Source organism: Marmota marmota, unplaced genomic scaffold (genome assembly GCF_001458135.2).
Source record: "Marmota marmota marmota unplaced genomic scaffold, marMar, whole genome shotgun sequence".
NCBI classification, from domain to species: domain Eukaryota; kingdom Metazoa; phylum Chordata; class Mammalia; order Rodentia; family Sciuridae; genus Marmota; species Marmota marmota.
Window position 1 is genome coordinate 30,933,780 of NW_026000108.1, and position 27,894 is coordinate 30,961,673.

At 34.0% G+C, this 27,894-nt stretch overlaps 1 protein-coding gene across 3 annotated transcripts in view; it reads right to left on the minus strand.

The window, feature by feature from the left end:
- The window catches only part of LOC107139197 (sister chromatid cohesion protein PDS5 homolog A), a 125,473-nt gene that overhangs the window by 20,625 nt on the left and 76,954 nt on the right, over positions 1-27,894 (minus strand). Inside the window, exons 13-20 of one of the 3 annotated variants that reach the window (XM_015482051.2) lie at positions 25,761-25,842; positions 24,430-24,478; positions 24,063-24,202; positions 16,714-16,829; positions 7,878-7,983; positions 5,832-5,992; positions 3,135-3,258; positions 2,130-2,288 (exon numbers count right to left, since the gene is read on the minus strand). In XM_015482051.2, coding sequence (XP_015337537.1) covers positions 2,130-2,288; positions 3,135-3,258; positions 5,832-5,992; positions 7,878-7,983; positions 16,714-16,829; positions 24,063-24,202; positions 24,430-24,478; positions 25,761-25,842 — 937 coding nt within the window. Of the gene's footprint in view, positions 1-2,129; positions 2,289-3,134; positions 3,259-5,412; positions 5,755-5,831; positions 5,993-7,877; positions 7,984-16,713; positions 16,830-23,478; positions 23,601-24,062; positions 24,203-24,429; positions 24,479-25,760; positions 25,843-27,894 lie in introns of those variants that run through there. The other 2 variants (XM_048784357.1, XR_007341064.1) reach the window with 2 other exon arrangements.

Sequence of the window (27,894 nt, forward strand, 5' to 3'; positions counted from 1 at the left end):
GGTGATGGTGATTAGATAACGAGGAGGATCTAGACAATGTCAGTGAATTGTACACATAAAATAAGAAATTTTATATATATATTATCACAATTAGAAAAATAAGAAAAATAAGCCAATAATGACCATGTTAAAATAGGATCTATCAGAGAGAATCGCTAATGTGTATACCTGAAGAGAAGTTAAGATAGGAGATTCCTTTTTTTGGCGAGGAGATATTAGGGATTGAACCCAGGAGATGCCCCCAGCACTCTTAATTTTTAATTTTGAGACAGGGTCTTGCTAAGTTGCTGAGGCTTGTCTTGAACTTGATTCTCCTGCCTCAGGCTTCTAAGTTGCTGGGATTACCGGTGTGCTCTCCTTCACCAGGCTAGATAGAATGATTTCTAATGGTCTATAGCACAGTAGGAGAGCTGTGGTGGACAACAATTAATTGAATATTCAAAATAGCTAGCACAAAAGATTTTGGATGTTCTCAACACAAAAAAAATTTATATGCCTGAGATGATAGATATACTAATTACCTTATCTGATCATTATTCATTAAACACATATTAAAAAGTCACTGTACCTCCTTAGTAATAACTATGTCAATTAAAAAAAAATTTTTTTTTGGTACCAGGGATTAAAGCCAGGGATATTTAACCACTGAGGCACATCCCCAGCCCTTTTAAAAATATTTTACTTAGAGACAGGCTCTTGCTGAGTTGCTCAGTGCTTTGATAAGTTGCTAAGGTTCGCTTTGAACTCAGGATCCTTCTGCCTCAGCCGCCTGAGCTGCTGAGATTACAGGTGCTGGCAAGTTCTTAGTAGTGAGGGTTTAAAACTATTTGACTATGTGGAAAGGTTAGAGAAATTTTAGATAATTTGGATTTGTGATAACACTGAATTGAAAGTCACCACACTAATCCATTATGTAAGAATGGTCTGTGTTTATATTCAATAACTCTTTTTTATAATTTAGATCCATTTGGTAAACTAGTGATTCTCCCCACCCCCAAACAATTGTAGTACCAGGGATAGAACTAAGGGCTTTACACATGCTAGGCAGGTGCTTATCCCCTGTTTTCTTTTCTTTTTAAAATTTTCTTTTAAGACAGAATCTTGCTGCATTGCTAAGGCTGGTGTTTATTTTGCAATTCTCCTGCTTCAGCCTCCCAAGCAGCAGCTAGGATTATAAGCATGTACCACCATGCCTCAGCTAATCCACTTATGTTTTTAACAGTGTTTAATAACACAAAATTCTATCAATCCAGAAAACTGTAAATGATCATTTACAAGTCTGGATAATAGCATTTGACATATACTTTACTTAATGATTCATACATCTCATGTTCTCATTTTTTCTTTTCTTGGTGCTAGGGATTGAACCCAGTTCCTCCATGCATGCTAAGCATACATTCTACTACTGAACTATAACCTTGTCCCTGTTTATTATGAGATAGGGTCTTATTAAGTTGCTGAGGCTTGCCTCAAACTTGTCATACTCCTCCCTCACCCTCATAAATCTGTGGGATTATAAATGTGTTCCACAATACCCATCTTTATTTTTTTTCTTTCTTAAATGTTAACTGTTGAGAGCCACAGTTTAGTTGGAATGACGCCTGGCATTTTGCTAGAGGGAATGGTTGAAAGGTGACCCTGCTCTGGGAATAGGGTGGCTCCGGGATTAGGGCGGATCCTGCTGCTTTGGGCACCCCGCTACTTTGGAGTTCCCTTTGAGTTCTCCCGGGTTCCAGGAGAATTGGGGCGCTGAGCCCATGGAGAGTGTGTGTTCCCTGGAAGTGTGGGTAGAGTGCCTGTGAGAGTTCGGGAATAAAGAGTTGCTGTTTGAACCTACAAGGCTTTTTGGCGGCTTGGTTATCTGTGCCCAGCCAGACTGTGGCAGTTAACTTCTAGTAACAGTGATCTCAAAGTCAGGCAGTTAAATGGAAAATTAGTAAGTAAACATGAAGGGACAATGTAGAAAAATTTTAAAGGAAAAGAGAGGGGTTGGAGATATAACTTAGCATGCATGAGGTCCTGGGTTCAATCCACAGTTTAAGAAAGAGAAACAGAAATGATGATGTTTTTGTGATAATGATGTAAAAGTCAATATCATGACTCTAAATTTAATTAAACGAGAAACTTACCCTGTCATTCATTAGTAGATCTTTCACAATAAAATTCGCTACTACAGATTTCATTGGGGAAGCAAACTGATCTGGTGCTAACATAGAAATGTGGCCCAGTGAAACTAATGGAGTTATAAGTTGTTCTGGTACATCAGCATTCAGACTTCTACTGAGTGGCTATAAAAATAAAACAGAAAAATTACTAGTTTGTTTCATAAATATGTAAAGATTCTATGGAAACAGATTTCCCTGAGTCTTCCAAATTTATCATGCCCAAATCAGCCTATTTTAATGATATGATAATTTTAACCACATTAGAGATTTGTTTCTTAATTCACCTACTGAAATTTAACAAAATTGAAAAATTGAAGAAAAAAAGATAAAGGAAAAAATTAAGCCCAAGTAAAAGAAGTAAAAATGAGAACATTTCTGCTTCATCAAATCTGCTTTATTTCTAGCCCGTCTACATAAGGTTTGCCATGCTGGTGAATTTCTTATCCTGTGGGGACATTTTAGTGACCTAGAATAATAAAAAGTTAAGAGTTCATGGAGTTTTGTTCATATTCTTTGCAATTCATGATAATAGGACTACTTTTCTAGTAGCAGAATGAAGCTAAAAATTATATACAAAGAAAGGGAAACAGGATTGATTTTCATGTAGGATTGTTATGTACTTAAAAAGGATTGTTCAAAGTTATCTATTAACACTTTGTAAGGATAAATGGACCACTGAGACAAAGAAGCTTTTAAATTAAGTAAAATGTTGTCACATACAATACACATCCTTCAATATAAATTTTTTGAACACATGACCTGAACTAAATACTGAAATACAGTGCTGAATAAAACAGATAAAACCCCTCCTCCACAGGAAATTTATATTTTAGGGTAGGATTACATACAAATAACTTTTTTTTCAAAATCTAACTTCCACTTTATCAAACCACAGAACTTATAAAATAAAGACCAAAACCAAAATAAATAGATCCTATGCATTATATATATATATATATATATATATACCTCAAAAATCTGTGCAAGCTGGACTTCTTTATTTGTGAAAATGGCATGTATACAGTGCACAGCCTGTTTTGCTTGGTGTGGAGTACCCCTCTTTGCTTTTTGATGTAAAATGGGAATTAAGGTCCTGCAAAAAATAATCATAGTTTTTTTTTTTTGTTGTTCCCTTTTTAAAGGCCATAAAACCACAAGTATTCTTTTGGTTGACTCCCATTCCCCTATTTGGATGTATGCAGAGAAGCCTCTGTTAATAATTATCTGATTTACAGAATGATTTAAAGCACCCTGTCTGTTCCCAAGTGCATACCAAGAAATACATGCTTCAAAGGCTATTATGAAGAGACATTTTCATTTAAACCTACCTCACAAATATGGAGCAATAATAACCATCTTTCATTTATAATCTAGAGCATGCTCCATGATATATTTTTACATTTACCTTCCGAGTAGATAATTCCTAAATTTTTAGTACCTTTTTGTAATTCCCTTTAATTATTTCAAAGTAGCCATGGAAAAACAGTAGCAAAAGGCCAAAGTTTTATTAAATAGCCAAAATAATAGGATGTACAAATGCATACATAATATTGATAAAATGATACGAAAAGTACAAACATCCTAATTTTAGCTTTTTAAAATAAACAAATAAGTATTTAATAATCAGAAGAAAACTTAAAAATAAAAAGGCAGATCTTAATAGCAGTATCCAAGGATTCAGACCATGCATCTCAACCAAAAAAATTGGAACAAATGCTAGTCACTATAAATCTGACTTCATATATATGAATACACCTCAAGTTTTTCTCCACAAAGAATTTAGAATTATGGGATTTGGATTTCAATGCCCAAATAGACTTCCACAACTGCAACCTATTTAGTCTTTTTTTCCCCCACCTACAAACTCATTTAAGAATGTAACACTGTTTACATAATAACACCAGTGAATAAGAAAGGGATAGTTTTGAATAAACTGTTTTTAAATGTATTATTAATTCCTCTTAGGAAAACTGAAATGAAACACAAATAAACTTTAATCTTTCTCTTTGTTTTTTTCTAGAGTGCTAAAATACAATGGTGCCACTGGGTTGTTATTGAAATCTTCTGTGTTGTGATTTTCTGCTTCTCAGTAATTATATCCTTTTTTACCCATTACTGTGCTTAAGAACATGTGTCCTTGTGTCCAAAGTTAACTCTTCCACTTTTACCCAACTGTTTTTTTTTTTTTTTTGGGGGGGGGATATAATTTTTTAAAGAACAGATTTTTGCCTTACGAAAAAGAAAAGCATAGATTTTTCTTTTCTTTTCTTTTTTGGTACCAGGAATTGAACTCAGGGCACTTGGCCACTGAGTCACATCCCTAGCCCTATTTTGTATTTTATTTAGAGAAAGTGCCTCACTGAGTTGCTTAGTACCTTGCCGTTGCTGAGGCTGGCTTTGAACTTGCGATCCTTCTGCCTCAGACTCCCAAGCCACTGGGATCATAGTTATGTGCCACTGTGCCTAGCAAAAGCATAGACTTTTCTATTCAGAAAAACTCACCAGAAACTACCCTACCATGTCAATGATCTTTTTGATAATATACACATATAAAGATTATCATCTTTAGATTATAAACTCCTTAAGGGCGGGGACAGACTAGACAATTCTTTTGTGTTAGTCATTACAGTGCTGAGAATTAAAAGAATCTACATTAAATACTGAATTATTTCACAAATCATTAGCTTACAAATTTAAGAAAACCCTCAGGAGTCCATTTGTCCTACTATTATCCTATGAGGAAAAACTTTTTAGTATTCGGATATATCATGAACTACCTGGATATCCTAGGAGAATCTGACTCAATAAATATGAGCAATGTGTATTCTTCCTCTAAAAGATGTCTCCCACATATTTTAAATCTAAATATAAACTCTCAGCACAAATTTGATTCTGAGGATAACCTCTTTAAGATGCAAAGTGAAACCAAAATGTACTTCATTTTTATGAGGAGAGGGAGAGCTCATCTAGAGGGAGAGATCAAAGTAATAAAAGCACCACTGCCAATAACCAAGCAACTTATAAATACTTTATGAAGCACACCATTTGCCTCATTCTTGGTGAGAACAAGAACAATTTTATTGAGAAAAATAAACATACACAGATTAGAAAGATATATTGTAATCTACCACTGACCTACATCCTAAGTCCTTTTAATTATTTTTAAATTTTGAGACAGGAGCACTAAGTTCGCCCGGCTGGATTTGAACTTGCAATCCTTAGCCTCCTAAGTAGCTGGAATTACAAGTATGTGCCACTGCGATTGTCTTGTGTTAACTTCTGACTTTTAATATTTTTATTTTATTTTATTTGTTAAATATTTTTAGTTGTCAATGGATCTTTTATTTATTTATATGTTGTGCTGAGGATCGAACCCAGGGCCTCACACATGCCAGGCAAATGCTCTACCACTAAGCCTCAACTGCAGCCCACTTTTAATATTTTAAATCATTTTTTTCGTAAATAGTTTATGTTTGTTTCTCTGTCTACATTTAATGGTGGTAGGATGAGCCAGCTGACATACAAAAAAAAAAAAAAAAAGGATACAAAAAAATAGCTACCAAATGAGTAATTAGCCTCTCTCTTCTTCCTGAAAAGAAAACAATGATTTTATGGGCTTTCACACTTAGAAACTTTTGTGTTTACAATGCAAAAAAATATACTCACGATCGTATCTGGGGAAGGTCTGTTTCTATTTTGTGGCCTGTGTTTCTAAAAATTTGTATTGCAGCTTCTGCTACCTTATCATCCTCCATTCTTAGGCACTGTAACAAGGACTCATATGTCTCTGCAGAGTGGAACGAGGTAGGATGTGTGAAAGACAGAACCTAGAGGAACAGATATATAGATTTAGAAGTAGACAATGGTTCTAATATATTAAAAAGGGAAAATTATTTTCCATAATAAATAAAATGTGAAATTCTGTACACATGCTACCTACACAGAACAAAGATAAACTATAAGAAAATGTTAAATAAAATCTATCAAAAAGTTCATTTCTCATAACTATCAACAAAGAAGACATCATTGCAAACTGTGAATTATAATTGTAAACATATAATTATTCCTTTTTTTTTTGTAATGGGGATTGAACTAAGGGGCACTCAACCACTAAGCCACACCCCAATCCCTATTTTGCATTTTATTTAGAGACAGGGTCTCACAGAGTTGCTTAGCGCCTGGCTGTTGTTGAGGCTGGCTTTGAACTCACAATCCTCCTGTCTCAGCCTCCCGAGCTGCTGGGATTATAGGCATATGCCAGTGTGCTTGACTATTCCCTTATTTTTATGACATAACCCATAGTCTATCATTATGGGCCTTATAGCATCTTATATGTGACATGTCTACAAAGTTTATCTTCCATGAAGTGGAAATAATTCAGAATAATATCAAGAATAAGGACTAAAAGTGGAGAGGAGGGAATTGAGCAGGTAGTCTTCATTAACTTATTCAACAAGAATTTATCAAGGAGCTTTGTAATGTTTTGAACAACCAATAAAAAAAAAAAAAAAGAAGAATTTATCAAGGGCCTGGGATTGTGGCTCAGCAGTAGAGTGCTCGCCTAGCACAGGCGGGACCCGGGTTCGAACCTCAGCATCACATAAAAAAAATAAAGGCACTGTGTTGTGTCCATCTACACTTAAAAAATAAATATTTTTAAAATATCTTTATTTTATTTATTTATTTTTTATGTGGTGCTGAGGATCGAACCCAGGGCCTCACACGTGCTAGGCGAGCACTCTACTGCTGAGCCACAACCCCAGCCCCTAAAAAATAAATATTAAAAAAAAAAAATTATCAAACGTGTCATGAAGTATAAAAATTGTCTCATTGCAGTTTGAAGTGGTATTATTTACTAATGCAGTTTTACTTATTTATTGAAACATGGGGAATTAAATTTGAACTCAGTAAAAAAAGTATAACCCAATTATTAAAATCTTATTCATGAAACAATGTACTAATTCTTTCAAATGAAATATTTATGAGCATCTCAGTATGATCTTATCACTCACTTTTCTAAGCCCCATTGCACTAGTTGGTCTTTTTTCCCTTGGTTTATACTGCAGTGGTTTCAATTTCTTTCCCTCTTTACTGAATCCAATCATAGCTTTATCAACTGCTTGCCAGATTCAAGGACAGGTTGAAAGCCCCTTCCAGTACCTTTCCTTTCATGCCAGTGGCATTCCATAATCTGAAACCAAAACTTGCTTCCCATTACTTCCCCAAATAACCCTTTTCTTTTGTCATATCGTGACTACAAAATCTTGTTGCCTGGTTCTTATTAACTACTCAATTTATTAAATTCCTTGCCATCTATCATGATTATAAATTATTAAAAATTCCTTAATCAGATGCTATCATGTAACAGTTCCTATGGGCAGCCAAATGTCTCAAATGCAGGTTCTCTGGAAAGATGAGATTATAAAACATATACCATCATGAGTATAGCAGGCATGCAAATGATGAATGAAAGAGCAAAATAAACAAATACCTTTTAATGTAATTATTATGATGTAAAAGTTATTTTTATAACATCTGATTTCTATTACAAATTTTTAATATTTTGAATAATTTCCAATGAAACAAACCTGAATCTTGCATATCCTAAAGAGAATGCAAGTTATAGAAGCAAATGAATATAAAATACTTTAAGAAGTTCAAGTCCTCAAATAAATATAAAATACTCTATAGAAACAAATGAATATAAAATACCTTAAGAAGTTCAAGTCCTGAACGAATAGCTGTATCTGGACTTACACCCTCCTCTTCATCATCGGCTGTTCCCTCTATTGATTTATTCATCAATTTTACCAGTGCACTATTAAAAGAAGAAGATGTAAATTAGCAACAATACTAGCTTACTAACTATCATAATTGTTCTGGGTCAGAAACATACAGCCTAAAATGATCAGATTCAAAGAAGTTTCTTTGGAGGATAAAACATTAAACTTTATTTTCTACTTGACAGATGAGTTTACTGAAAAATAAAAACTAAAATGACATGACATGCTAAAAAATGCATCATGCTATATTCATAAATACATTCATTAATTAGCATCTATTTAATTGTCAAAACTATAGAATTTTTTTTTGTTTTTCAAACATACCTACCACCACAAATAGGATAAAAATCAGACAATGTAACAATATGTTACCATTTTAAGTTTAAAAAAGTGGGACCAGGGGTATAGTGCAGTGGTAGAATGCTTGCCTGGCCTGTGAGGAACATGGGTTTGATCCCCAGGACCACAAAAACCAAAACCAAAACCAAAACAAACAAACAAACAACAACAACAAAAAAAACAAATTTGATTTTTGATTTTGAGACTATTTTCTCATCAGTAATCTGAAGAAAGTATTATTTTATTATTAAATCATTAAATTCTTACAGCAAATATGAAAATATCTGGGTTAAATTATATTCCTTTGTTATAGACATTTCAAATTATTAATTTTTTGTTTGTTTTAAGATAAAGTCTTGGGCTGGGGGTGTGGCTCAGTGGTACAGTGCTTGCCTAGAACATATGAAGCTCTGGGTTCAATCCCCAGCAAACCTTGCACCCCTCCCCCCCACACAAAAGAACCCTTTGGGCTGTGGACATAGCTCAGTAGTAGAATACTAACTTAGCATGTACGAGGCTCTGGGTTCAACCACAAAAAAAGATGGGTTAAAGCCAGCCTCAGCAACAGAAGGCACTAAGTAATTTAGAGACCCTGTCTCTAACTAAAATACAAAATAGGATTGGTAATGTGGCTCAATGGTTGAGTAACCCTAAATTCAATCCCTGGTACCAAAAAAAAAAAAAAAATAAATAAATAAATAAAATGTGGGAAGGGGTCTTCCTATTTTGCCTAGGTTGGCTTTGAACTTCTGGATTTAAAGCAATCCTCATGATATAGGAAATTCATAATAGCCACAAAATGGAAAATGCATTTAAAAAAAAAGGTAATAATAATTTTCTTTTTCAAGTACAAAATACATATAGGATGCAGATGTTGAAATTTAAACTAATTTTAGCACTATAACTTCCTCTTTAGTTAGAAGAATAATTTAAAAATTCATCAACATCTTCAGCTGAAACAGTTTTTGAAGAAAGCAAATTGGATAGGTATGTATGTCTGTATTGTAAACATTATACCCACACATTCTGAGTAATAATCCTTTATCAAATACATACCTTACAAATATTTTCTCTCAGTTTATGTCCTGACTTTTCTAACATGAGAAAAATATTCTGGGCCACATGTGGTGGTACATGCCTAGATTCCGTTCAACCTGGAAGGCTGAGGCAGGAGTATCACAAGTTTGAGATTAGCCTTGGCAAATTAGTGAGACCCTGTCTCAAAATAAAAATGAAAAAGGACTAGGGATATAGCTCTGTGTTAAAGTGCCTCTGGGCTCAAACCCCAATACTGAAGAAAAATTAAAAAAAAAAAAAGAAACAACAATAATAAAAAACCTTAAAAAACACTAAGCAAAAACCCAGAAATAGGGCTAGGGCTATGGCTCAGTGGTAGTGAACTTGCCTGGCATATGTGAGTCACTTTGGTTTGATTCTCAGCACCACATATAAATAAATAATGGTCTATCAACAACTTAAAAAAAGAAATCCCAGAAATATCTGAACTAACACCAGCCCCCCAAACTTCAGAAGAAAACCCCATTGAACCATGCATGTATTTAAGATTAAAAGTATGATTGTAAAATTTTATACATGTATATGACTACAGGAGATGGGATTCATGCATATATTTATTTAATAAGAATTTACTGAGTACCTATCATATGCCAACTCTATGGTCTCTTTTGGAAGTAACAGTGTAAGCAAGACAGGCATCAACCACTTCTACTTCTTCTATGAGTCAAGGAGGTAAAATGTAAAGGTTCGATTCTTGAAATGAGGATTGTAGTCCTTCCTTTTATGAAAGCATTTTTTTCTCCTTTATAAGTTAGGTAAATACACATGCAGTGTACTTCATAGGGATATCATAAAGCAGAAAACTATCGCCAATCCAACTGCTTCTTCAAAACTGAGAAGTCTCCTATGCTCTCCAAGAACTGTTAACAAACCTTTACTGTTCTAACTCAGGTCTAAATCCTTCTATTGAGCAAATAACTTACTTTTTACAGAATGGAAAATAATGGAGGCTTTCTTCAAATTTTCCATATCTTATCTTCTAACTTCTCTGCTATGGTATGGATATACCATGGATATTTGGTGTCTCCCAAGAGCTCATGTGTGAAAAAATGCAAGAATACCCAGAGGTGAATGATGTGATTATTTTATCACAATTCTGGATGCTAGAAGTCAAGATACCAGCAAGATTGATTGCCTCTTAAACCTTTCTCCTTGGTTTGCAGATGGACACCATCTTACTGTGTCCTCACATGGTCTTTTCTCTCTACACCTATCTCATCTTGTCCGAATCTTCTTATTTTATGAAAATAATGGTTGTATCAGATTATGGGCCATCTCTATGACTTCACTTTTCCACAAGTAACTCTTGAAAGTCTTATCTCCAAATATAGTCACATTATAAGATCCTGGAGGTTGGAATCCACATGAATTTGGGGATACACAATTCAGCCCATAACAGTAATGTTTGAATACTACTTTTTAAGAGCTATAACCTAAATCAGTGGATTGATCCATTGATACAAATTAACTATGCAGCAAATATCGGTAGGTAAGGTGTGACTGGAGAAGATAGGGGCATGCCTTTAATTTATATTTTGTCCCTGATGAGTGGAACTCTCTCTGCTTCCTAATTGTCATGTCCTAAGCTGTTTTCCTCTCAGACCCTTTGTCATGACATTCTGCCTTACATCAGGCCCAGAGCCTGATGTAAGTGATTGAGACCTCTGAAAACATAAAACTTTTCCTCCTCTAAAATTTTCTTGTCAGGTCTTTTGGTCACAGTGATGAAAAAGCTGACTAAAACATTCCTCTAGTTTGAGTCTGTGATTTTCTCATGTCATAGAGGATGTTACTTAGGGAATGCTACTCCATCATAATTATGTTCTCCCTTCCCCCTCTTCAACCTCTCTTCTGTTAGCATTTTTCAAATGAATTTAAATATTCAAAATTCTTTCATTATCAAGCACAGCAAAAGACTCTTCTTCAAGTTTACTCCCTTGTCATTACCTTTCTCCTTTACTTTTTTTCTTTTTTTTTTAAATACAGGGATTGAACTCAGGGGCACTTACTCATTGAGCCAGTTCCTTAGTTCTTTTTTGTATTTTATTTAGGGAATGGGTCTATTTGTATACCTTGCCTTGGGACTACTTTCTCCATCTTCGAAGACAATCTCCATACAAACTGAGCCACATCCCCGGCCCTATTTTGTATTTTATTTAGAGACAGTGTTCTCACTGAGTTGCTTAGTACCTTGCTAAGTTGCTAAGATTGGCTTTGATCTCCTGATCCTCCTGCCTCAGCCCCCCAGGCTTCTTGGGATTACAAGAGAGCGCCAATGTGCCTGGGTCTCCTTTACTTTTTTTTTTTGAATTTTGTTTTTAGTTGTAGATGGACACAATACCTTTATTTTACTTGTTTATTTCTATGTGGTGCTGGGGATTGAACCCAGGGCCTCACGCTTGGTAGGCAAGTGCTCTACCCCACTGAGCTACAACCCCGGCCCTCCTTTACTTTTAATAGCTATCTACATTACTCCTAAATCAGTTTAGAATTGTAGAATTTAGCTCTTTGATTTTCTCAAACCTTGAGGCAGCCAAGGGGCTCTTGTTGAGCAAGATCAGTTAATAGTAGGTTTGAGCAATGTTCTCTTTTCAAATATTATATCTGTTCTATGTACTGTGATATAGATGTTGGGAAGCATATCCTGCACCTTTCATATCCAAGGTGCTCTGAATTTGCCTTTGCTACCCCACAGAAACTATTTTGGTCATTGTGACTTTTTTTCTTTTCCTAATCTGATGGACACTTTTCAGTATTTAACTTATTTTACTTCTGGGTTCAGTACCCTCTGACCCCACTACTTTTTAGTCTCTTTTTGGCTTCAATGATATCATTTTTTTTTTTTTGTAGTAGTAGATGGACTACTACTAAACTACTACTGTTTGTTTTTATGTCTCACACATGCTTGGCAAGTGCTCTGCCGCTGAGCTACAGCTCCAACCCGATGATATCACTCTTGTGATGAGCAAGCCTCCTCAAAATTAATTTTTTTAAAATTTAATGAATTTCCTATCATTGGCAAGCCCCTTCTTATTACTCCTCAGGATTCAGTCCTGAATTGAAGTTCACAGTGCCTTAAATAACCTAGCCTTCAACACAAGGTTAGTGATTGGGACTATATTTTCCCTGCAATCTTCATTAGTAGTTCCTAATTTCTTTTACCACTCATCAAATATGCTACTTCTGGAGCCTTCTCTAACAACAAACCAACCCCACACAATATACGTTATGAAATTATTCTTCCCCAGTTACCCAATGCACTTTACAAATTGTTGCAACAAGTGTATAGTAAGTGAATAAATAAACCCTCTGTAATTTAATATCCCATGAAGATCTGGCTACATGGAAGGAATAAATGATATATATTTCCCACTAAAATTAATACATTGGCATTCTTATAGATTAATCTGTATAAAAACCTAACTATAAATTGCTTTCTGAGATCAGACAACTCATGATGCTAATGGGGGAAAAAAAAGTGAGTTTTTGATCTTTTGACAGTTGATATCAAACAATAGCTTATTATAATTTAATGAAGTAATGAAACCCTATGAGGCTAGTGGAGGTCTTGGTTTTCCGATGCCATTACACTTCTATTCCAAAATTAATACAGGTAGGGAAGAGTGTTATTTTTCCTCTACCATCTCTTTGATCTATCCCCTTAAAATCAAATAGTACAGGGCTGGGGGTGTAGCTTAGTGGTAGAATGCACACTTAGTATCTGTGAGGCCCTGGGTTCAATCCCCAATACATATATACAAAATACCCAAATTCTACAGAGTAAAGAACACTGACATGGAAAATAATATGCCTAGGTTTAAGTTATGGTTTTTGATAAAAGGAGCTGTGGACAAAGCACTTACTGTTTCAAATTTTTAATTTCTCAGTTTTCTTTTTTGCAAAGGAGGAAATTAGAGGCTAAGGAAATCTTAAAAAGAAGTATGCAAACATCACTGTTATGGGCTGAATTGTGTATCCCCAAATTCAGTGTGGATTCCAACCCCCAGGATCTTATAATGTGACTATATTTGGAGATAAGACTTTCAAGAGTTACTTGTGGAAAAGTGAAGTCATAGAGATGGCCCATAATCTGATACAACCATTATTTTCATAAAATAAGAAGATTCGGACAAGATGAGATAGGTGTAGAGAGAAAAGACCATGTGAGGACACAGTAAGATGGTGTCCATCTGCAAACCAAGGAGAAAGGTTTAAGAGGCAATCAATCTTGCTGGTATCTTGACTTCTAGCCTCCAGAATTGTGATAAAATAAATTTTTATTGTTTACCCTATCAAGTCTGTGGTATTTTGTTATGACAGTACTAGCAAACTAAGATAACCAGCATTTCAATACAACCACAGCAGGGATTCACATAGATGAAATAACTAATTGCTCAGGCACTAGAATGAGGTATCCAAATTCTGAAAGTATGGAAAAAGAACCAACAAGTGCTACATAGTACCCCAATATCGAAAGGAGACACATATCTTGTCTATTGAAAAAAATGATTAGTGGAAAAAAATAAAATAAAATAAAGAGGCATTCACATAGACATTTCCAAAAAGAATTATCAGAATAAACTAAAACGTCAAAATGATGGGAATACTTAATAAAGAAAAAATAGCTGTCAGTGTTATGATACCAGACTGTTCTCTTTTTTTTTTAAATTTTTTACTTGTTTTAATTAGTCATATCTGACAGTAGAATGCATTTATGCACTTTGACATACCGTACATAGATGGGATATAATTTCTCATTTTTCTGAATGCACATACTGCAGAATCATATTGGTCATGTAGTCACATATATACATACTGTAATAATGTCTGTTTCATTCTACTATCTTTCCTATCCCCATATCCCCTCCCCCAGCCCCTCCCATCACTTCAAAAGCCTACCAACCAAGAAAAAAACCAGATGAATTCTCAGCAAAGTTCTACAAGACTTTCAAAGAAGAATTAATACCAATACTTCTCAAAGTATTCCATGAAATAGAAAAGGAAGGAATCCATCCAAACTCATTCTATAAGGCTAATATCACCCTAATACCAAAACCAGACAGACACATGAAGGAAAGAAAACTTCAGAACAATATCCCTGATGAACAATAGATGCAAAAATTCTCAGTAAAATTCTGGCAAATTGCATACAAAAACATATTAAAAAGATAGTACACCACAATCAAGTGGGATTCATCCCAGGGATGCAGGGTTGGTTCAACATATGGACATCAATAAGCGTAATTCATCATAATAATAGACTTAAAAACAGAATCATATGATCATCTCAATAAATGCAGAAAAAGCATATGACAAAATACAGTACACCTTCATGTTCAAAACACTGGAAAAACTAGGGATAGTAGGAACATACCTCAACATTGTAAAAACTATCTATGCTAACCCTAGGGTTAGCATCATTCTAAATAGAGAAAAATTGAAAGCATTCCCACTAAAAACTGGTCAAGACAAGGACATCTTCTTTTACCACTTCTATTCAACATCTTCCTTGAAACTCTAGCCAGAACAATTAGACAAAAGAGAAATTAGGAAAACGATTTCATTCACAATAGCCTCAAAAACAAAAACAACAAACAACAAACAAAAACCTGGGAATCAATCTAACAAAAGAGGTAAAGACTACTACAATGAAAAGTACAGAACCTATAGAAATAAATGGAAGAAAATCTCAGAAAATGAAAGATCTTCCACACTCCTGGATAGGCAGAATTGGTATTGCCAAAATGTCCATATTACCAAAAGCATTATACAGATTTAACACAATTCCTATTAAAATCTCAATGTCATTCTTCATAGAAAAAGAAAAAGCAATCATTAAATTCATTTGGAAAAATAAGAGATCCAGAATAGCCAAAGCAATCCTTAGCAAAATGAGTGAAGCAGGAAGCATCACAATACCAGACTTTAAATTATACTACAGAGCCATAGTAACAAAAACAGCATGGTATTGGCACTGAAACAGACACACAGACCAATGGTACAGAATAGAAAACAGAGACAAACCCACAAAAATAAAGTTATCTCTTACTAGACAAAGACACCAAAAACATTCACTGGAGAAAAGATAGCCTATTCAAAAAATGGTGCTGCGAAAATTGGAAATCCATATGTAACAAAATGAAATTAAACCTCTATTTCTCACCCTGCACAAAAATCAATTCAAAGTGGATCAAAGACTTAGGCACTAGAACAGAGACCCTGTGCCTAATGGAAAAAAAAAATAGGCTCAAATCTTTACCATGTCGGCCTAGGATCTGACTTCCTTAAACAAGACTCCTAAAGTGCAAGAAGTAAAATCAAGAATCAATAAATGGGATGGACTCAAATTTAAAAGCTTCTTCTCAGCAAAGGAAACAATTAATAACCTGAGGAGAGAGCCTACAGATTGGGTTAACGAATAGAACAGACAATTCACAGAAGAAATACAACTGATCAACTAATATATAAAAAATTGTTCAACACCTCTTGTAACTAAAGAAATGCAAATCAAAACTACTCTAAGTTTTCATTTCACTCCTGTCAGAATGGCAATCATCAAAGAATACAGGCTGTTTTCTTTTATCTTTATTTCTTATAATCATCCAACAAGATTTTATATGCATATTATTAGTGAAAACTCTGCTAATTAGAGGACTTTTCCCAGAGTCACAAAGTTCACTTATGTTTTTGTATTTTTACAGTGCCAGGGATAGAACCCAGGACATCATACAAACTAGGCAAGCACACTACCACTGAGCTACATTTCTGGCCTTGGACTTGTATTTTGAAACCAAATGTGTTTAATGTCAACTCTGTCCTCTTTTAATATGCCATATTGTTCTCACATATCAAGTGAACAATAATAAATTATACACTACATAGAGCATTGTGTCGCCAATAAAATGTTTAAGAAAACTCAGAAATTGGTTGATAGCCATACAAATCAAAAATTTTCTTGTGTTCTTGGTTTTCTTTAATGAGTACATATGAGTACATAGACTAAAAATAAACACAAGAATTCTTTTTTAATATATTTTTTAGTTGTAGGTGGACATACAATATCTTTATTTCATTTTTATGTGGTGCTGAGGATCGAACCCAGTGCCTCACACATGCTAGGCGAGTACTCTACCAGAGCCACAACCCCAGTCCCAAGAATTCTTATAAATAAAGTCAAAGATAATTAAATGAGTAGGCCTTTCTACAACCTAAATGTTTTATGCCCCTACCATTAAAACAAAGTAAAAAAGGAACATTTTTTTTAAGTCTCTGTAGGGGCCCAGAATTTAAACTTAGAACACTGTAGTTTAGGATTATAATCTATTTTTATTGCATGTTTTCTAGCTTACCTTATGGCTTCTGAATCAATGTGCACAGGTGCAATTCTTTCCAAAAGAAATTTGACCATCTCTAGAAAAGGATTTGTTGGCTGCTTAGGATTTGCAAGTTTCCGAGCTATTTCTCTCTAAAGAAAGGAAAGAGTTTTAACATAAGTATGACTCACTTTGATGTGTTTGAAAATAAAAATGACTAAGTATAAAAAATTTTTTTTTAATCCAAAACTAGTAGGAGTGAAAAAATTTTTTGTTTTAGACTAAGAAATTTAGTACACAACTTTTTTTTTTTTTTTTTTTTTTTTTTGTGGGGGTTACTGGGGACTGAACCAAGGGGGTTCTAGCACTGAGCTAACATTCCCAGCCCTTGATATTTTTAGTCAGGATCTCACTAAGTTGCTGAGACTGGCCTCAAACTTGAGATCTTCCTGCATTAGCCTCTTGAATTTTGAGATCTTCATTGGTATGTTTAATTGGTTTTTATTATTTCATAATTTGATGGAATACTTTGTTTTCTTTAAGTTAATTTCTTCCTTTTAAAAAGGGGGATATTCAACTGCTCACAGTGGTACATGCCTATAGTCCCAGTTACTTGGGAGTCTGAGGCAGGAGCATTCCTTGAGCTGAATCATTTGAGGCCCACCTGGACAACATAGGGAGATCTAGTTAAAAAAAAACAAAAAACAAAAACATGGTAAGAAAGGTATGATTGGGAGTATGTTCACAAGTGAATAAATATTTTGTAAAGTTATTTAGATTAGGAAGTACACAGTTGAGGAATGAGAATAATGCACTCCTCTACAATTTTTTAAAAAATATTTTTTAATTGTCAGTGGACTTTATTTATATGTAGTGCTGAGAATTGAACCCAGTGACTCAAACGTACTAGGCAAGTGCTCTACCACTGAGCTATAACCCCAGCTCTACAATTTTAATTTGTTATAACTGGAACACAGAATTACTGCAAGCTATGTGATGTAACCAAGTATAAAATTAACTCAATTTAAGCTTAAAGATGGTGACATTACATCAAATAGTGACTACAAAGAAAGATATTCTTGTTGGAAGTTTCTAAAGAAGATGGACTTAATTATAGAGACTGACTCTCTCAAAGACAAGACAAAATTTATAATGTACTGGGCACTGGAGAAATAAATGAATGTTAACAACAAGGCTTCTGATCAAATAATTCTTTAAAATTTATTTTTGTTTAAATTTTAGTTGTAAATGGATGATACCTTTTATTTATTTTTTATGGATCAAACTTAGTGCCTTACATGTGATCGGCAAGTGCTCTACCACTGAGTTACAACCCCAGCCCCTAATCAAATAATTCTGATAAGTAAATATGTATTTTAGCTGACAGGATAACACCTTTTTTTTTTTTTTGAGATGGGTTTTTGCTATGTTGTCAATGATGGCCTTGAACTTGAACTCATAATCCTCCTGCCTCAGTCTCCCCAGTGGCTAGGATTATAGGCACACACAAACAAGCTGAGCTAAATACTGTACATTCAGGTGTTTTTAGAACTATAAAGCAGTAATAAATAGTAATTGCTCTATTTATAAACTTTTTGCATAAAAATGATATTTTTAGTGATATCTTTATATTGGAGGACAAGATTAAGAAAAAATTTCTATTGTAGACTTTAATTTTAATGACATAAATTGACATATTTATACAAATTACATTAATTTGAACACCAGCCAGATCAGTTATTTGAGTGTAAGTCCCAAGAATTAAGATTCTGAAGAAAATCACTAAAAATCATTAGAATTTGCCCAATTTATTTTAGCATGCTGCAATTAAAAAGGGAAAATGTGAGCATTTGAGAAAATAAAATATTTTATTCATGCTTAGTTGTTACATTGTGCTAAGTCCCATTTAAAATCTGAGATTTAATACTTTATAATCTTTTAAAATTAGTGTTATTTGGTGAGGTATCCCCAAATCCTTCTAGTGTAAAATTTAGTTGCTTTAATATTTCGGAGACTGCCTAACAACAAATGTGACTAGCGGAAAATTGCTAGGCAGACTATACTATCAATGCTTTGAAATAGCTTACTAAAAAATGGAAAAATAAAACATATAGTTTAGTTATGACTAATAACTAATTAGTCATAATAGTTACTATGCACAGAACAAAGAAATAAGTGTCAAGGAGAAAAGGGTCACACATTTGAATACAGTAATAGAGCTACATAAAATAAACCAATGTATATAAGCAATAATACTAGACAGTTTTGTTTTTTTTTCCTTTTTCCCATTTCAGGGTTTGGTTATGTTGCCTGGTTTGGTGCGAATTCACAATTTTCCTGACTCAGCCTGCATGGGTGGGTAAGGTTATAGACATGCCATTCCACACAGCTCACAAAGAGATAACACTTACATTTTTATATTCCTTTTTAATGGTTTTACATTTAGGTGACTGGTCATAACAATAATTTATGTAGGTAATACTTAGGTAAATAAACACAGCAGTTGTTTTAGAATATAAATGTGATAATCTATGTGATATTGGGGTTAAACAACAAATCAAGTTAGTTTGTGGCAGCAATAAAGTTTATCTTTTTTCCTTACACTTTTAAGAAAAAAATTTAGAAGCCTATATATACCTCTAATAAACAAAAACACATAAGACCAACAAGAAATTTTTCTAATCGAATAGTAGTTGAGAAAGCTTTAACCAAAAGTAACCATATGCAATCCTGTTAGGAATCTGTTGGCAGAATGAGTTTTTAAAAAACAATTGTTTTTTTCTGAATCTCTGACAATTTTTTAAGAAATTTTTTATCACATCTGTGCTACAGTTTACCAGGAACAAAAGTCCTACTGCTTTGTCACTTTACTAAAGCTCAGGATACAAAGGCTGGTGATAGAAAACAGGTTTACCCAAAAGCTGGGACTGAGGAAGATTGAGACCTTTCTGTCTCAAATCTCCATCTCTGAGGGGCTCAAGGATGGTTTTATGAGAGGAGAGGGAATATGGGACAAAAGATAGAAAATATACACATGTGGATTTAGCTAGGCTGTGCTATTCAGCAATATGTCACAGTTTCTGTTACCTTGGTGCCTACCAGGGCCAGTTGCTTCTCAGTTTCCATTCTCAGCATGAGGAAGTTCACAAGTAAAAGCAATTGGAGCTTTTAATTTCAAAGAGGCTATTACACTGCCAGTGCACATTAATACTACTAATGCTTATTATTTACAAAAGGTGCTTAATATTCTTAAGGAATATTGAAGAAATAACCTATAATCAATAAGGTTATAATTTATAAACCCTATTATTATAAAAATAAGAGTTATTAAAATGATGTATCCATCTACCTTTCCTTTTTGTACATTTTTTTCTTATTTTGACAATAAAAAAGTATTAGCTTCTTAGAAGTATTCTTTCTTATGCACAGTAATCCCTCCTATATCCCTTTTGTGTTTTCATAGCCAATCAAAATAATTCCTAAAAAGATTTAATATTATCAAGTATAAAGTATTTTTTGCAGTTAGAATCAGTAAGTTAGGTAAGAATATAATAATTTATCATAAGAAACAATTTCCAAAGCTTTAACTTCCATGTAAAAGTGGATCTGCATCATTGTCATTAAATAAAAAATTAAAGCATCCTATGAGTGTTACTAAAATATAAGTCAGCATCTCTCTCCCCTTTCCTTCATATTTTTTCCTACCTCCTCCAGGAGATATAACTGTGCTAATAAATATTGACCTGGCCTGAATCTCGGACTTGTAAGCACAACTGCTCAAATACCACACATGGTTATCTTCTATTCCTATAGCATCTGCTTTGATAGCCAGTCACCCAAGCCAGAAATGCTGACACAGTGGTCTAACTCCAACTTATCCTTTAAAAATCAATTCAGGAGTCACTTATAGAACAAGCCATTCCCTAATTCCACACATTCCTGAGATGAGTGATGCTCTTTCGTGTTATCAAAGCACATGATTCTATCAGAACACTTACCATATTGTATTTGCTATTGAAATCAACTCATCTGTGTCTGTTACCTAAAGTATAAGCTGGATGATAGGTCATGTATGATACAAATTACTAAACCATGCAGTGATTACAGTGTAAGCTTGGGTCTGGGGGTGTGGTGCAATGGTAAAGTGCTTAGATAGCAGGTGCAAGGCCCTGGGTCTGATATCCAAACAAATCATAAACAAAATGTAAGCTTGATCCAGGGAGAAAGGGACAAAGAATATTTGGATTTCTGAAGATATAATGTATATCTAGATAACTCTGTAGGGAAGGGGTTTCTTAAATGTGGTTCAAAAACCACACAACAGAATGACATTGAGACTTTGTTAAAAGATAGATTCATGATCCCATTTCATACCTGTTTTATGGGTCCCTACTGCTTGTCATCTATGTGTAATACCATAAGAACTTTAAATCTATAGGCAGTGAAGGGGGCCTTGTATTAGGCCATATATAAAATTTCATTTTTACATTATTCTTTTTAAAATCCCAAGAAGTTGGTAATATTTATAGATGAAGAAAATGAGGCTCTGAAATGCTGACTTTTCAAAAAAAAAGGTTATTTTTTAGTGTTAGGTGGACACAATATCTTTATTTTATTTTTATGTGGTGCCGAGAATCGAACCCAGTGCCTCACGCATGCTAGGCGAGTGCGCTACCACTTGAGCCACATCCCCAGCCTCTGAATGACTTTTTTTAAAAAATATTTTTTGGTTGTAGATGGACACAATATCTTTATTTATCTTTTTGTGGTGCTAAGGATTGAACCAAGGGCCTCACACATGCTAGGCGAGTGCTCTACCACTGAGCCACAATCCCAGCCCCCGCTGAGTGACTTATTAATGTTCACACTAGTAGTAAGTGCTATAGGTGAAATTCAAATTTAGGACTGTCTCATTATATGTTAAATAAGCTTCCTAAAAAATCTTAAAATTTGGGATCTGCCATTATAGTAAGGCCATGAAGTATCAAATAGCAAGCACAGTTGAAGTGGTAGCAAATATGTTATCCTTCTGTAAAACCAAAGTGTGGAAACACAAAACCCAAAAGAAATGTAATGCCATTCACTGCATACCCTCTTATACTCTCCACATACATGCACATAAGTTTTAATCCATAGTATGTCTCTGCTGATAGTCCTTACAAAGTATTCTCTAAAACTTTTTCAAGTATGTTACTAAGACAAAGGGGAGGAAATTATTAGATATCTATTCCTACTGTTACTGAGTATTATTCATCTCTGTGACATAAAACATGATTATTTTTTGGAAAAACTCTTAAAAGATGGAAACAAAGCTATACAGAATGACAGAAAACAAATTTTATACTTAATTTTTTCCTTTATTCCATTCTTCTATGTCAGAATGAAATGATTCAAGGACGTCAGAGAAAATATGTAACTAATACACAGTACCCATGAGAGAAAGGAGAAAATGATAAGATATTCTGGAAAATGGCAAGAACTTTTTCTAACAATGGTTGTTTTCTTGAGTTTTTAAAAGGTGTTCTTTTCAAATGAAAGCAAATAGATAAATTAACGAATACACTCAAGTTACACAATGCTAATATAATACCTAGAAAAGAAGGAATCATTACTATACTTTATCTTCATCTCCATCTTCATCTTCCTAATTCCTAAAATCAGGAGCACTTATTGGCTGCACTGTACAGTTACTCATTGTTTACATTCATCCTCAGGTATTGTGGTTTATGTATGCTTTGCATACATTTTTTTTTAATTTTTTAATATTTATTTATTTTTTAGTTCTCGGCAGACACAATATCTTTGTTTGTATGTGGTGCTGAGGATCGAACCCGGGCTGCACGCATGCCAGGCGAGTGCGCTACCGCTTGAGCCACATCCCCAGCCCTGCATACAGTTTTTAATTTGGAAACTCTTGGTGCTTGTGGTCTTAAATTTCCTTTTTTTTTTTGGTACCAGGGATTTAACTCAGGGACACTTGACCACTGAGCCACATCCCCAGTCCTTTTTTGTATTTTATTTAGAGACAGGGTCTCACTTAGTTACTTCATGCCTTGCTTTTTGCTGAGGCTGGCTTTGAACTCTTGATCTCCTGCCTCAGCCTCCCGAGCCTTTGGGATTATAAGCGTGCACCACCGCACCCAGCCAAATTTTCTTTTCTTTAAATTCAATGTTTTTCTTTGAAAAATCGAGTGATCAAACCAAATATCTCTGAGGTATCTTCAAGCTGTTTTTGCTCAATGATTCAATTACTCAGATTCTCCCCTCCTCCCCAGGACACAATGCTCTGAAACTGGAATTCAAGATGCCAAAGGGGTAAATGAAACCTCTAATAGTTGTTTCCAAATCATCTATCTCAGAAGTGCAAAGGTTTAAGTAGTCTGGACACTTGGACATCCGCATTACTAGGCACAACAGAAGAGCACATTTCCCTAAACTGGCTCCTTCAATGTCCTCCTAAACACTGATCTGTTTAAATCTCTGACTGAATAAAAGATATTTTATTATAAAATATTCTGTTCTATGCTCCCAGACCACTTTGTATATGTATCTATTATAATCCTTATCCTTTATCACATATTTAAATAATTATATCAAATCTAATCCTTTTTAGAACACAGACATAAATAACTAAATAATTACCTTTGTCTTATTCATCTTTTTAAGTCTGGTCACAAGCATAGTGTTTGTCATATATGTGTAATATCATAAGAACTACCACTTATTTAAATCCAGGACCCTATATATGTATATATATAGATAGATGAGGAAAATGAGGCTCAAAAATATTGAATAACTTACTAAAGGTCATATTGGTAGTAAATGGTATAGCTGAAATTCAAACTAGGACTCTGTCTCATAAAATGCTGAGTAAATGAACGGATGAAGGTTTCTTTCCTGATATTTTCAATGATGCTGGTTTTCTATAAAATAAGGAGTCCAAGAATAGAATGAGGACAAAAGTCTACATAGGAATTTATCTTATCTATAAATGAAATCACATATATGACAACATTGATATTGCTGATTTATTACAGGGGTTATTTCCATGCTAACACACAGGAGAAGAAAATGCATGCACACAAAGCATTTAGGTCATTCTTATCATTTATTCAATGAATATCTACTAAATACAAAATACTTTATCTTACTCAATTCCTAGGACAAACCTCTCTGGCTTAGATCACTAATTTTTTCCTGGAATGTAGCTAGAGAATGAGTGGTAAATAACGAGAACTAAGTTGACCACAGAAATACTTCTCAATAATTCAGGGCTCACACTACTGTTAAATTCACACAAAACATTAAACGTCAAAAGGCTTTAATGAAATACAGACTTCTACAAGTAAGCTGGGAGAACAAATGTAAAAGTATAATTTACTAACCACACAAACGTCTGCTTGTTTGCATGAACAGGTTGGGCTGATTAATAACTCCAATTGAGACCGTAGTTTCTCATCATCACCAAGAACCTGGTTAAATTTCTTCACAAAATCTTGTGCTTTCCCAGGATCAGGCAAATTCTCTATAAAATTAAGAGGGAACTAATATTAGGAAAGAAAAACTACTAAACTAAAAGCAACTGTCATAAAAATATTAATGAGTCATCAAAGGAATACTGGACAAACTGGTTCTTAGAAATAATTAAATTAAGAACTATTTTTCTTAGCATTAAGTTGATAGTTTATGGGGTGAACTAATTGTCTGTTTTGATATATAGTATATATTTACTGGGTGAATAAACATACTCACTTGCTATGGTCATCAGTTTTCCAAACATGGCAGAACAGTTAGCTTCTGACTGAAATTTAAAATAGAAAAGAAAGAACAACCAGTCACACATGCTAATTTTTGTAAGAAAATATAATAATCATTATTGTACATGCTTCATAGTTTTAAAAAACTTCATCATTATCTACCCACTGAAAATGGTTTACCAATCTACACACTAAGTTAACAGCAAATAACTATTAAGAGGCAACAAACTGTTAAGACAAATAGAAGGAAAGAAGATGTTAGTAGGAAGTTCTTCAAAAATATCTAAAAAGTAACCATGATATATAACCATGATAGTATACACATGGATTCCCAGCTACTCAAGAAGGAGGATCATCTGAGCCCGGGTGTTTGGGGCCAGTCTGGGCTCTATTGTTTGGCAGTGCTAGGCTATTGGACCCAGAGTCTCACACATACTACGCAATCACTCTATCATGGAGCTACATCCTCAGTTCCTTTTATTGTTTATTTTGAAATAGGGTCTTGCTAAGTTGCCCAGATGGCTTCAAATTTACAATCGTCTCTTGACTCAGCCTCCCAAATCACTGAGATTATAGGTGTGTGCGACTATGTCCAGCCAAAACCACCATCTCTTAAAAACTTAGAATAACCTCCCCTTCAAAAAGTATTTCCTTCACAATTACAACACAAGGAATTAATTAATAATTTATATTAAATTGGAATAATTTGGAAAAGAAGTTGGTATCCCCCAAGTTGATCCCCAAGAGTGACATTTGTTGGAACTCTTGATATAGCCATGTCCATTAATTTATGAGTGCCTATAACTGCTTTTGTCCTACACCAAGGAAGAGTTGAATTAAGTTTTTACTTCTAGTTATTTACAAAAAAGTTTTGACAAGCCCCTCCTCTAACATCCCTGGATCCTTGAGAAATCTGTCTACAGTTCCCAGGGTTAAGAATACTGTTCTAGGGGTTGGGGTTGAGGTTGTAGCTCAGCAGTAGAGTGCTCATCATGAGGCCCTGGGTTCGATCCTCAGTACCACATAAAAATAGGTAAAATTAAGGTATTGTGTCCAACTACAACCAAAAACAAATATTTAAAAAAGAATAAAATGTATTATTCTAGCAAAACATAGTTAAAAGTCCATCAAGAACATTCAAGTTTTTTCTACCTGCCTTCCAAAAAACTTTGAGTAGAATTTGTTATTTTGACACTGGTATTATAGGATTGATACTTAATATTGATTTTACATTGAAGGAACAAGAAAATATATGACTTTTGAATAGTACTATATAACATTTAATCATGACAATAGCCTATAAATTTAAACAAATCATGAACTTACTGTAGGCTGCTTGTGCAAATCCAATAGTTCGCGTACATGACTCCGAAGCATGTTCTGACATTTCCACATTTCATTGAGAGCTCTGTAAATAAAGTTATAAATATAAAAAAAAATATTACTTAACATTACTACAAATTATTCAACTTAATTTTCTGTTACATGGAATATATACACTATTTTTCTACATCTACACAAAATTTTAAGCAAATATTTATTTACTAGGATTTATGACTATATAATATAAATGGTAACTAGAAAGCTCCTCATAAGAGGAACTTATTATTTTGATTTTATTTTTTATGGTCCTGGGGATGGAACCTAAGGCTTTATCCATACTAGGCAAACTCTCTACCACTGAGAAGAAATATCTGAGAAAAGAAGAATTTTGCAGTTAAATAAAGAGGCTCAGAGATAGCCAGAGTATTCTGGCTGAAGGAGTGATAAAGTGTCTAGGTGTATGGCACACATAGAAAACTGAAGAACATTTATGGGGAAGGGAGGGGGGATAGTAGAGGATAGGAAAGGTAGCAGAATACAACAGTCACTAGTATGGCAATATGTAAAAACGTGGATGTGTAACCGATCTGATTCTGCAATCTGTATGTGGGGTAAAAATGGGAGTTCATAACCCACTTGAACCAAATGTATGAAATATGATATGTCAAGAGCTTTGTAATGTTTTGAACAACCAACAAATAAATAAATAAATAAATAAATAAGAAAAAGAAAACTGAAGAACATTTATGTGCTTGGACTACAGAGTGTAGTGGGGAGCATAAATAGCTGTAGCGAACCATGGATAGGAAGCAGATGAAAAAGGTCTTTTGAATGCCAGGCTAAGGAATCTATATGAAGGGATACCAACCATTTATTTGTTTGTTTATTTATTAAAAATATTGTTTTTAGTTGTAGGTGGACACAAAAGCTTTATTTATTATTTATTTTTATGTGGTACTGAGGATAAGCCCAGTGCCTCACATGAGCTATATAAATTAAAGTTTATACCTATATATGTAATTATACAATTATATACAGCCCCGATACTCATTTCTCTCCATGATTACAGACTTTCCTCTCTTACAAATGCCCTCTATACTTCCAGGTGTCCAGAGTACCTCTAAGAAATCCTTCTGAGTGCCCTGGCCAGATATTTAGAAATACAAAGGGATATCAAACCTTAGGCCAAGTTACGTGTAATCCTAGCTACTTGGGAGATTATTGCAGGAGACTTCAATCTCGAGATGCCAGTCTTGGCAAATTAGTGATACCCTGTCTTAAAATAAAAATAAAAGGGCTATGGATGTAGCTCAGTGTGGTAGAGCACCCTTGGGTATAATCCCCAGTACCACAAAACACACACATTTAAACCCTTAGGCAAGCATTTTACTATCAGGAGTGGCATTAATAAAGCTGTCAAAGAATTATGGCTAATGCCTCCTGATGTGATATATATTACCTTCAAGGAATTTTTGCTAAAAATGGATGATTATAATCTAATAGTGAGAAAACATCAAAATAATCCAAATGGAGACTAAACAGCAAAATAATCCAAATGGAGACTATGTTATACAAAATAATTGGTCTATGATAACTCTTCCAAAAAACAGTCATAAAAAGAGATTGAGTAATAATTCCATATGTAATATTTAATCCCAGATGAGACAAACCTGCACATTATATGAACAACTGAGGAAAATTCGAACACATATAGTGGATTAGACACTGTTAAGGTTCTATAAGAAAATATCTTTGTTTATAATGAGTCAACACTAAAGTATTTATATCTAAAGGGATCCACATCTGCAAATTATTCTCAAATGTTGGGAAGAAAATGTATATATAGAGATAGAAAACGTGTAAAATGTATATATAGAGATAGAAAACGTGTATATGGTTAAAAATGATGGTTCTGAGTAAAGGGATGTTACAACATTCTGTATGCAAATTAAAGTTTATACCTATATATGTAATTATACAATTATATACAGCTTATTTACACAAATACATATATATATATATATAATATATATATATAAAAATACAGCTGAAATCCTAAATCAAAAGTCTCAGAATTCTTAATACAGGACTCAATTATTTTGTGTGCATTTTAATTGACTTTTTTTTTTTTTTTTGG